At 32.0% G+C, this 13137-nt stretch overlaps 1 protein-coding gene across 5 annotated transcripts in view; it reads left to right on the top strand.

Moving 5' to 3' along the window:
* LOC126820646 (EH domain-binding protein 1) overlaps positions 1–12026 on the top strand; it is a 72329-nt gene extending 60303 nt beyond the window's left edge. For all 5 annotated transcript variants that reach the window (XM_050548721.2, XM_050548719.2, XM_050548720.2 and 2 more), the window contains 2 exons: positions 1578–1692; positions 5815–12026. In XM_050548721.2, coding sequence (XP_050404678.2) covers positions 1578–1692; positions 5815–5899 — 200 coding nt within the window. In that variant the 3' untranslated portion in view covers positions 5900–12026. The remainder of the gene's footprint in view (positions 1–1577; positions 1693–5814) is intronic.
* Positions 12027–13137: the final 1111 nt, after the last annotated feature.

Raw genomic sequence — 13137 nt, 5'->3', positions numbered from 1 at the left:
TTGGGTGGTGTATGTCCGTTGTGTTACCACCTGTCATAAAGAGTTTTAGCTAATGTCTCAAGTAGTATGGACAGCGGTCAGGAACAACAAGGTCATTTTACTTTCTGACCACTTTACTGTCTCACTCCATCTTCTCATCTTATTCTATTATGTTACACTGTCCTTTATTAATGATTTTGTTTTACAACAAGATAACTGACATCATCATACATGTTTATGGAGTTCTATAAAGCAGCAATCTTTATATTAAAAATAATCATGGTTCCAGTGATCCTGGGAATGTTTAGTTCTGTTTACACACCTTGCTCATAAAATAACAGCTTTGGTTAATTTATAACAAATGATTGGTGAGGTATACTGTTTGTAATTTTTGGACATCTCCATCTCTTGTTTTTTTTTGGTTGATAAAATGATGTTTTTTGCATTAACCTTATCGTGCCAGGTATGTTCTGACGTCACAACGACTGATTGTCAGGCATACGATACCATCCTCAAGTTTCTTCTAGTAGTATGTGAACTTTGAGCCTCTTAGAAAGAAAACTATAAGAGATAGATTCTCTGTGTTATAAGAAATGTTTGTTGTAAATTAACCAAAGTTAATTGATATTGACCTCAATTTTCATTAATGTTATAATATCACAATTCTGAAATTAAGTTTCAACCTCATCTCAAATTACACAATGAGGGATTGTGTTTTTAACAGTCTTCTACTAACTCAGAATTAAATAATAGAATGTAAACATGACTGTTGGGGTATTAATCAACATTTAGGGTTTCATAAGAATTAAAATTCAGTAAACAGGATTTGTATTTTTGTGAATGCAAAACAGAACCAAGTTTTATTATAATTACAAAAACAAAATGGTATTACAGTAAACTTCTCATAAGTCGGATCTAAATGGACTGACCAGTTTTATCCGAGTTAAGTGAAGATCCGAGTTAGCCGAAGACCGAAATTCAATCTTAGCTCGATTAGAAATAAACTGCAAGAACTGCATAATAATTGATTCAAAGGCACATTTTAAGCTTTTGTTCATATGTACGAGTAGGTAACTTCCGTTTTGATGCAAGTAAGTAACTTCCGTTTTGTCGCCATCTTTGAAAAATGTCCTAAATTTTCCCGGAAAGTGTCTCTTACAGCAGACAGCAAATTTGGAATTTTCCGGGAAAATTCTATTATTATGTCGCGTCAAATAGGCTGATTTGAGTCAAAATGATAGAGGAAAGTATTTTGGGGCTCTGTGCATGGAATACCAAATCAAGTTTTAGACCATCGGGACGAAACTGACAGTGAAATTCTGAACATACTGCCGATCCGACTTAGGCGAAGGGACAAAGCCGGAATTAGATCAAATGGACCAAACATTTTGATCCGAGTTGAGCAAAGATCCGATTTACGCGCAGAAATTTAATAAGAAAAACGTGCAGGATCAAAGGGTCCAAACAATTTTATCTGAGTTGAGCAAAGATCCGACTTATACGTATGCAACTGATGCGAGGTTTACTGTATATACTTCTGTTGTATATGGTATGAGGAAGACAAAAGACATTATATTATTTGTTGTTTTTTTTTTTAGATTGGCAGAAGACGGAAGCCCAGAAGAAAAGAGAACGTTTATTATTAGAAGAATTAGTTAATGTTGTTGATAAAAGAGATGAATTAGTACAGCATCTTGATACACAGGAACGAGCGTAAGTACATATTATAAACCAGATTAAAAGAGAAAGAGAGCTTCACATGAATAGAATATGAACTATGTAGTGTGTGGCTGTACTGTAGAGATTGACAATAGGTTAATTTCATTTCATTAAGATAGTATTATGTAAAAGATATAGGAAATACAACAGTTTCCATCTACTCTATATTGAGAATTATTTGCCTGCTGATAAACATTTTATATGCCCACATTTTGTTTATGGACACTCTACAGGTCCCAATTTTTATCTGATTTTGACAAAACTTGAAATATAAGTTTATATCCCAAAGATCTTGGTTGGCTAAGTGGGTAAGAAGCTGGCTCGCTAGCCTAGCCTGGAGGTCAGGTGTTCGATCCCTGCATTGGCCGATAAAGTTCATCCAGATTTTCCTTTGTGGTTCCCCCTTGTCTGTGATGCAGGACGGAGGGCCCGTGTACACATTGGAGTGCATGTAAAAGATCCCCTGACAGTTGGATTTCGATATAAGAGTAGGCCGTAGTGCCGCTCTCTGGGCAAAATTTCTCTCATAGCACACTGTATGGCGTATGCCCGTCTTCATTAGCCCTGTTCGGAGCAAAACAATAGGACATTAAACCCCATTTCATTTCATTTAATTTCCCAAAATCTGGGTTCCTTTCGATTTTCGTGCTTATCGGACCTTAACTTACTGGTTTAAGGCCCCTGATTGAACGAATAATTGCATTTTTATCCGATTTTAAAAACTGTTCAAATATATCACCGTTACACCATAATGATGGTTGAGTTTGAATACGGTGAAAATTGGACCGAAACTGCTCGATAAAATGGTTGCTAAGTGTACACAAATAGTGTCAAAGTATGTAATACGTACTTTAGTTTTTATCCCGCGCCGAACGAAGTTAAGGAGGGATATTGAAATGGGGTCCGTCCGTCCTTCCGTCCGTCCGTCCGTCCGTTTTCGTTTCCGGAGCATATCTCATAAATCGTTCAAGATATATTTCTGAAACTTTGCACACATATCAACCTATTACAGTAGTTGTGCCTTTTGCTATTTAGGAATTTCTGGGATTTATATTTTTTGTGTTTCCATGGAGACAAATTTGACTTAGTTTTTGGTGTATAATTTTGTTTCCGGAGCATATCTCATAAACCGTTCAAGATATCTTTCTGAAACTTTGCACACACATCAGCCTATTACAGTAGTTGTGCCTTTTGCCATTTAGGAATTTCTGGGATTGATATTTTGTGTGTTTCCATGGAAACAAATTTTACTTAGTTTTTGGTATACAATTTTGTTTCTGGAGCATATCTCATAAATCGTTCAAGATATCTTTATGGCACTTATTTTGAATTTCTCAGATTTGATAATTTTATGTGTTTCCATGGAAACACATTTGACTGTTCAAGATACCTTTAAAATAATTTTACCCATTATTTTATTTTCTGAAATCCAGCCTTCCATCCTGATTTTGTTTCTGGAGCATATTTTATTATCTGTTCAAGAAATCTTTTTGAAACTTTGTACAAACATTAACCTATTATAGTATTTTATTTTCTGATGTATAAGCAGCTAATTGAGGTAGGCAAAGGTTGCTGTGAAAGCTTACAGGGAGTAGCGACCCTGCCTTGCCGAGCTACTGTGATCAGAGTATGAAATTCTGTGAATTGATATTCCATGTGTCGGAATATGATATTTGTCTAAAGCTCCAGTTCCCTCCACTTGCAAAATATCTCTATTTTCTATGTAGTCATGTCTAATTTTTAAAACCAGAGCTCAATGTCATAAATTATCTCAAATCTTCTAGTAAATATCAATCAGTCATTTGTTTTCAGGAATAGAGAGCAATATCTACTAAACAGGGCCACAATATTAGGACCAGTGACAGTGTTTGCGAAATCTGATACATTTTTATATTGATTACCAATAGCATAAACAAGTTATTTTTCCTTATTTCTTCCAAACAAGTGCAAGGGCGCGGGATGTTGATGACTAGTCATCTTGTATAATTTGCAATTTCCATTACTCCACAATACCATTGTCACAGTGTTAAAATATAGAATACACTTTTCAATAATACAAATGCAGTATAATAAGGTAAATCCCATATAAGGTATATGTTCTGATATGCTAAGTTCTATTTATTATGCATTTGTCTTTTATGCAAAATGCAGAATACAGAAGTGTAATGGGCAAAATAACTATTATACTGTATTTTGTATTATTGAATAGTGTATTCTGTATTTTAACACTGTGACATTGGTATTGTGGAGCAATGAAAATTGCAAATTGTAAAACTAAAATCGATATTTTGAACTGCTGACATATGCATTTTGCACCGTGAACATTGAAATAATATTGGCAACGTTATCTTTCCATAGATTTCATCATGAAATGCTCCACCAAATACAAAATAGATGACACCATTAAATGGATGTCATGAACTTTTGAAATTTGAAAGATCAACCATTTCTTTTCCGATAACAAATAAAACTTTATCTTATATTCACACCCAAAACAGCAGAAATCAATATAGCAATAGACTTCTCCTCCATCTTGGTTTGGAAACTTTCTTGACCTGATGAGTTGTACAAAAGACATTATAATAACACTTGAGATTCAAAGACATGTATTATAAAGTTTTATTTAAACTAGATATTAGAATATTGATTCTTTATTGCTTCATATGGTATAGATTATAAACCTATATTCCATTTGTTATTATACGGTATTGACAGATAGAATTAAAATTTGGCTATGTCAGATTTGGAATAGTTCTATTTAAACATGAAATATATAAGCCACATTTAATGTCGAGAGAGAGTTGAAATATATATTGGTATTATGTACATGTTATATATTTATGTACAGTTGAATATAAAACAGATAGAAAGTTTGCATATCAGTCAAATATCAAAAGTTGTTCTCACATTTTAAGCCAAAATCTTCACAGGGGTCTCTCTATGTTTATTATGGGTAAGGAGATACGAGTCACATGATACATCACGACACAATATACAAATAGAAATAAAGTTTATATGTGCGCAAGTAAGTAGATCAAGCAATTGTTCGTTAATTATTTGTGGGGTCAGAAACATGATAACAATGTAGTGAATAGACAAGAAGGCACCGTAAGGCAAGCCTGCACTCTCACCATGTTCATTTGATACCATGAGCAAACATTGTACACTTTATTGAACATGGCTGAATTTGTGAACCAATAAACAGCACAATAGCTGTGATCAATTTGATATACAAAAACAGTAAATTATAATTCAGCATTTTTATCTCTACCTCACCATAAAGAAGATGAAGATGGTTTTAAAGACATATATTGATGAGATAGCTAAGATACTCAACATGATGGTTTATTTTGACTGTGTTTTATTTCATGCTGTATCATATAACAATGATTAAGGATATCAACTGGTATTATGATATTGATATCTCATTCAAGCATACTGACATACAATATTGTCAGTAAATATGTTACTAAAATCTGTACACATTCCATCAAAGTTTGAAGGTTTATTGAAAGGAAAGAACAGATTTCAAAAGAAATGATTAAACTTACTAAGTACTTGTCTTTATCGGTGAGCTTTAGATCCTGAGTAGCAGAATGATGTAGGACAAATATTACTAGGTTTCAACAAATTATTTTGAGATCAGCAGTGTATTTTTTGGGGCAAAGTTCTGTATGTTTTGACAGACGTCTACAGTACTAAACTTTAAAACTTCATCCTGTGGTGATTGACTTTTTATAAGGAAACTCAATTTCTGATTCTGATCAACAGTGTATTTGTTTTGGTGGAAGTAAAGTAGGCCTACTTTTGGTGGCCTTTTATGGCACTATACTTTAAAATTTCAATCTGTCGAGGTAGAACTGAAGAAAATTATTGTAATTTCTGATTTAGGACTTTCAAATTTGGTTATAAAATACAAATATATTTATAAATTAGTTGAATAATAATCACAATCATTGCTAGCATCAGCTTCAGATCTTGACTACAATCAATGAAATAATTAGAAAAACTATTCTTTATTATATACATGTAAAATAAAACACTGCTGTGTACATTTACAAATAAAATTGATTGTTCATGATGTAGAAGTATGAATTCTCATATTTATATTTTCAGGATTGAAGAAGATGAACTATTAGATAAAAAAATATCAGAAGGAAGAATTCCACTTGATGAAGAAAAATCATGTTCCATCCAATAATACTAGAAAATTGCCAAGCTTCCATTTTATAGTTCCATATTATAAAGTACATTTATCTTGTACAATTTAATTAGATTGTAAATGTAATGTATTATTAGGAATTATGGTATATTTTTTTACTTCTTGAGTTTTTCATCTTAGTAAGTATTTTCTATTCAAATAATTGGGGTAAGATTTTTTTTTTTTTTAAATATATTTTGGTGAGAGGTATAATGATGGGTTTTGCTAGCTATGAAATAATTTTTATTATAATTAGGGTGTTAACAGTTTTAAGTAAACTGAATCTCTGGGATACTTGATTAAATGTTCAGGGATTGATATCTCAATTCCACCAAAGTTTACAATCAAATAAACACCAGTATAGAGGACACAATTTTTTATTACTTAATTATTGAGTTCAATCTGATTAAAATAGAGATCGATATTTCGTTTCATTTTTTATACTTTTGATGGCATACACTACATGAAGATTTGACCATTTGTACTGGGAGGTCGAGTCAGGTCATACGAGCGGCTTTTGACCCTATGACATCAGACATTTGATTAACCAATCAGCATTGATCTTTCTAGTGGATTACCCACAGTTCTGTGCACCTCACATCAAAAGCTCGCTGTAACAGACCGTTTCATTGGCTAATCCCTCACATCATCCAGAACACGTCAATGATAACAACTCTTGTAGTAAAGACACGTAAAACGAAATGTAATAGGATCTGTGTTTTAATCAGATTCTGTTGAATTGGAACCGTCTGGACAATCCAGCATTTATCAAAGTGTACGTTTTCAACAATTGATAAACATGGCTGGTCTAGTGATAATAACTTTAATTTGTAAACTTTACAATCTTATTTTAAAGTGTGTAACTGAGTTTATATTTATCCGATTGACTTTTAAATTAAATGGTATTTATGTCCAATTATTGGACTCCAATATGTTAAATAATGATAACAATGGATTTAAATGGAAAAGTTGACATTTAGGCCAAAGCATTTAATTTTTATACGCCCACATTGAATGTGGTCGTATATTGTCCATCCATCCGTCTGTCGGTCCGGCGTCCATAATTGCTTGTGGACGCTCTAGAGGCTAAAGTTAATATATGATTGACTTTAAATTAAACACAGTGTTTGTGGTCACGAGACAAAGAATCCTTTTGATTTTCAACAATTTCCGATCATTACTGCCAGAGTTGTGGCCCTTGATCACTTTTTAAAAAATCTTGTGGTTGCTCTAGAGGCTAAGGTTAATATCCAGTTGACTTTATACATGTATTTATATAGTGTTTAACGTCAAGAGACGAAGAAGTCTATTGATTTTCAACGATTTCAGATAATTACTGCCATAGTTTTGGCCCTTGATCACTTTGAAAAATCTTGTGGATGCTCTAAAGACTAAAGTTAATATCCGATTGATTTTATATTTATACAGTGTTTAACCCTTAACCAGTCGACGTCATTTTGACGTCAAGTGTTCAGGCTAAATAAAGGCTGACGTGAAATATGCCTATTTCAATCAACTACTGCCGAATAATTATAAGTGATAGACTCCAATAAAAAAATTTGAAGGGGATAAGTTGATCTATAATTTGCAAATCATTCTAAATCCTTTTCATCAGAAATATCGTCATCAGAATATAATCGTCATCGATATAATCTGAGTCGGAATAATTCATAAGTATTTCAACCACTTCGGTAAATTACGTTTTTCGTCAAAAAATGTTGAACAAAGACATGTTTTTCTCAATGCCCTTGACAAGACAAGTTCCTGTCTGACACGCATGCGTGGCCATATCAATTAAATACGAAACTAAATACTCAAATGCTGCTTATAAAAAAGGTTCTTGCTGTGGTCGACTTTAGTCAACCGTGACCACTTAGCTGTATAACGTTGTGGTGATTATAGTCGACAATGACCGGTTAAGGTTTAAGGTCATGAGATGAAGAAGCCTATCGATTTTCAACTATCTCCAATGATTATGACAATTGATATTAAATGTTTTGTATGCTAAATGTTAGAACAGGGCAAAACTAGAAGCCAAATGGGTTGTTACTCATAATCAGATTTTAGTGTGTTGTAAATGTTTTCATTTATGACAAAAGAAAAAAAATATGCGACAAACCTTGTTGACTTCCCGGACAACTTAGCTGCTGTGGGCGTATGTTTTGTTACCTATAGTAGTTTACTACTATAACATCGCTAAAAGAAGCTGTGATACCTGATGTGTTTGTTTTGAGCTGCAATTGGTTTCCCTTTGCAGGCTCAATTTGTTTGTTAATGCCTGTGACATCTTGAACATAAGATAATTCTATATTATTTTGACAAATCAACATACACAGCCCAATCTATAGCGACACAACTTTAGCATAACTGCAAATATTATTGGTTAAATTCATCAAGTAGTGTTTTTCACCAATTTTGACATGTTATTCATAGTCAAGATGCACCAAACGCAGACATACTTATTTTGTATTTTAGACTTAAAATTGTCAGTCTAGATTTAAAAGTCAAGATAGAACTCTAAGGTACTTTATCTGGAGTTGTATAAACAATGTTTTGTTTAAAATTTTAAGCCTTAAAAATTTGGAATTAAAAAGCTTTTTGTTTTTAGATTTTTTTGTTCCTTTTTAAGAACAAAATAAAATTGGTATGACCTTGTTTTCAAACTGACTAAATATAATTCATGGAATAATTTATATCCTTGAGATAATCTTTCTCTTAGCGAGTTCTGCTTTCTCTATAATTATTAAAATATCTGATGCAGGATATGGAGAAGAAAAATGGCTGAGTACCCTTACTAGATATGTTGATTTATTTGTTGAATTTCATCTTGTTTTAGAATTTGGCATATATTATGTATATTTGATTAAAAATTATTTATGTTCAAATGTAAATTATGTTAATCACATAATGTTTTGTGTGTTTTTGGTGCCATTTAATGTTAACCTGTTTTAGTGCTATATTAAGATGGTGAAAGATTACAAACTTTAAGTCTCAGATTTTTGTTAAAAAAAATAGATAAATTCTGCTTAATGTCTTTTCTGGCCAAATAGGATTTTAATTTAAGTTAAAAAATTCATATAGTATACATAGTTTGGAAGGTAGGTAGCATGGCAAGGCTTTCATTTAGCATAATCATATCTGTGCAAGCATTAATAAATAATGTATGGCATTTTGAACTATAAGATTTGATTAGCATTAAGAAGTTGGAATTTGACTAAAATATGTTTGTTTTAAATAAAGAGAGTTGAACCATAAAATCTTATTTAGTGTACAGAATAACTGTATTGATTGAGTCAGAGATATATTTCATACTTGTCATCCATCTATATTATACTAGATGTTATAGATTCTACCGCTGTAATTGATTAGTTTGCTCTTTAATAACTTATTGTCAACTTTTAGCTCAACTGGCATAATAGTAATAATATACTGTTTGTAAGCTCATGTATATATTATAGTAAAACCATTAACAATGTAAATAGTTTTAGTTTATGAAGTATATGACCAAATGTCTGTAATAAAAAAAGGCTTTAATTAATGTACCACTGAACTATGAACTATCAGTGTAGACTTGTGTAAAGGAAAACTATGTAAAAATACTGTAATTTGCATAGATAGTCCATTATGGTTTTCAGCATAAACCTAAAATGTCCTGTGTTTAGAATACAACTAAATAGAGTCCCTTCATGGTAATCTCTTGTTTTCAAATTCATCTTGTTTAATTTATTTATTCAAACGCAAAACCTTAGGTTACCAGTTGAGAAAATCATTAATGGCATGAACATTTAAAATTTTGTATATAACATATATTTGAAGTAAATGTGTATAATCAACTTATTGTACATAATATTTATATAGTAGTATTGTTTACATTGTTTGTATTCTATACATATGTATGGTGCTCTATAACCATACCTGTGATACATTATGTGCTTATTATTTATTGTTAAATTTGTACTGGTAAAAACAGTTATCGTTGAGTCTTTGTGGAATTTTGATGAAACATATACGATCAGAATATTTTTGTGCAGAGATTTGTAGATTTGGTGTGATTGTCACAGGTATGGTTGTGTTTATAACCCTTGTGTTGCTTCAATTATCTATCAATTATTATTCTTCAAAATCTATATTCTGGATCGATATATGTTATATTTCAGTAAGGAGTGCATGGTTATTGAATGATTATTAATATATTCTATGTTTATGTTTGTAAAAACTATGATGATAACAGAAATTCTATATCATATCAACATTATTTCTTACCATAGCAATGTAGAAGATGCAGTTAATTCATTAAAGGAGCAGTCACAGATACATTTAATGAATAAAACTGCTTAATACTATTACAAAAATTTATTCTTGCCTTGTAAAACTATCTGGAGCTTTGTGATAATTATTTGAAGAAATAGAAATGGAGTGTTTTATTCTCATTGGCAACACCTTTCTAAATGGACAGTTACAACATAATTTTGGTGATCATTTGTGACAGGCTTAATATATTTAATATTTGGAGTTGAAACTTTCAAAGTTCGTAAATATTTCTGTTTACTTTAAAGTTTTGACATCTAAAATGTTTAACAAAAACTATATGAAATGTAACTCCATAAAAATAACTTTAGTCAAATCGTCAATTTCAATTTTTTAATTCTGGTTGGTTTCATGGGGAGACATAAACATTAGAGATTTACTAATACTAAATTGTATGAATGAAACTACTAGATATAATATATTACACATCATTTCAAGATCCATCTTGACTTTAACATGACAAAAACAAGTCTAGGTTGAATTATAATTGGCTGAGAAACTTTAGCATCCACATTAAGTACATTGCTGACATCATTTATGATGCTTGATTTATAAAAGTAAAATACAAAGCATCTTTTCTATTTCATAAACAATTTCTAATCTTTCAACTTTATTATATTTCTCTTATTTTGATTTAACCCAGGGTTTAATGTCTTGTAATTAGTATAAAATTTGTTGACCGGACTAGTAGAACTGTAACCTTTAGAGGAACATACAGTAGTTGTTTTTGTTTGGATTTTTTGCTTAGTAGGTCGAATGTCATAATAGTTTTGTCTCGGAGTTGTATGGTGTTTGTATATCAGTTGGTAAAGGGTAGATATACCCAGCATTTGTTTTGACAGTAAAGTACTGTTGGTAATACATGTAGTAGGCCAAACTTATTATTAGTTATGTAAATATAGGGACAAATATATAAACTAAGACTGAAAGATACCTTCCCGTGTACAAACTAGGTGATTTGATTATATATTTAATTAAAAACATATTCAAACTATAATCTTATCAAAAATTTGCTGCAAAACCCCCCTCAAAACATTGTATTCGGGAGGAAATACCCCAATATATATATAAAAAAGTCTATTTTTAGAAGACATGTCTGTCCCGTAACTTGATTGAGGAACGGCCCATTTTCAGAATGTATTTGTCAGTACTTACTGTACGTTTACCATACATATTGAAGCTTACGTAAATTCTTGGTGTATCTTCATTTTCCACGGTTTAATTGCTGAGTCTGTTGTACATTTAAACCCCTCAATGTTCCCCAAAACACTTAATCAATCAAGATATAACACCCGCTTCCTAAGTCAAGCTGGCAGACTACATTAATTACTATTAATAAAAAGAATGATAATAGTATAATATTATTAAGTCTTAAGGATTGATTTTAAGTAACAATTGATTTACCTTTTACTGTATAGCCTATGCCAGAAACTCGTCCTGCAATAATAATATGTACAATGGTTCTTGTATGTGGTGTGCTATAAAATTGTGATATTTCTTGTATATGAATATTTTATGCTGTTAATGATGTATAGTGAATATTGTATATTATGCTGTTATAATTGATATTGTACATGTAAAGCCTTTTTAAGTGTGAAAAGTAGTTGTATGGAAAGCAGTGATGGTGTATCAGGTTATACTGAAAACTGAACACCCTACCACTGGCAAAAAACAGGAATTATGATAAAAGTCTAATATAAGGGCATAATGATGAATAATTAAACTGTTAAAACCATTTATGTTATAATTAATGGATGTCCCAAGAACAAAATCTGTAAAAAAAGCTTTTAATGGATTTTAATAAATGGTTTATCACTGATGTAATGATTGTTTCAAATCTATCAAAATAGAAAAGACATGATTAATAAAGACTGTGTTGGGGTTGGTGTCCTCTGAAAGGGGATTTGCTGATTTGAGAGGAGAGGAGAGGAGGGCGTAGTAATAGATGGTTCGATTGTGCCGTTTGTAACTCAAATAAATTTGCCACCTCGAAACGCATCGGATATGGCTGCCCTGACAAATTCCTGTGTATGTGGAATAGCTTTATTTAACATTCCCTTCCACCGAAGTGATATCGCAGACAATCACAAATTCCTGTTACATCTACATGTACAGTATATGACTTTCCAGTACCATCTGTATACCCTTCTCATTTAGGAAAATTTAATGAGAATCAAAGCGTAGGGATACATAAAATATATTCATAGACTATTATTTAGTTAAAGTAGCTAAGTCTAACTCAATATCATCCAAAGTCTTTGACATTGAAAACACGAATTATTTGTCAACTTAATCAACATTGATGTTGTGATCTCATCGGGAAAAGATGGCCTTCTGAAATCCAATATTTAAGACAAAATTAACAGTTTACCATTGGTACACGAATTGTGTACCATAATGGCATGCGTTTCAGTGTCATTTGTAACAAGGGACTCGAAGAATGAGGCTAGACATATTCCACAAGTCATGTTAAACGGTGAACCATATTCTTATTTGGAGAGAGAGAGAGAAATGGGGTTTAACGTCCACTCGACACAAACTATGTTTTTTTTTAAATTTTATTTCAATAATTCGCCTGCGCGTAGGGGTTTCAGTGGGAGGAAACCGGAGAAAACCCACGAGGTTGGACAGGCGACCCTACTCCTTGTCGCGTACAACCGGGGATTCGAAACCACGCCAGTCGACTCAATGACAGACTTTATGATAGATCGCGCGCACGCTAACCATTTAGCCATCCAATCCCCCCATTTGGAGAGCATGCGCAAGAAATACCATCGGTGTAAACTGGAGTAATCAGAGATTGCCATTCGATTGCCATTTCGCGGAACATAACTGGTTAGAAATTACAGTAAAAAGAGAAACAATTGAATTTAAATCAGTTTATATACATTCATATTACACTATTATATGCGTTGCAACCCATTTGTATC

The sequence above is a fragment of the Patella vulgata genome, chromosome 5, assembly GCF_932274485.2.
Source record: "Patella vulgata chromosome 5, xgPatVulg1.2, whole genome shotgun sequence".
NCBI lineage: Eukaryota > Metazoa > Mollusca > Gastropoda > Patellidae > Patella > Patella vulgata.
This window is presented reverse-complemented; position numbering and strand designations above follow the sequence as displayed.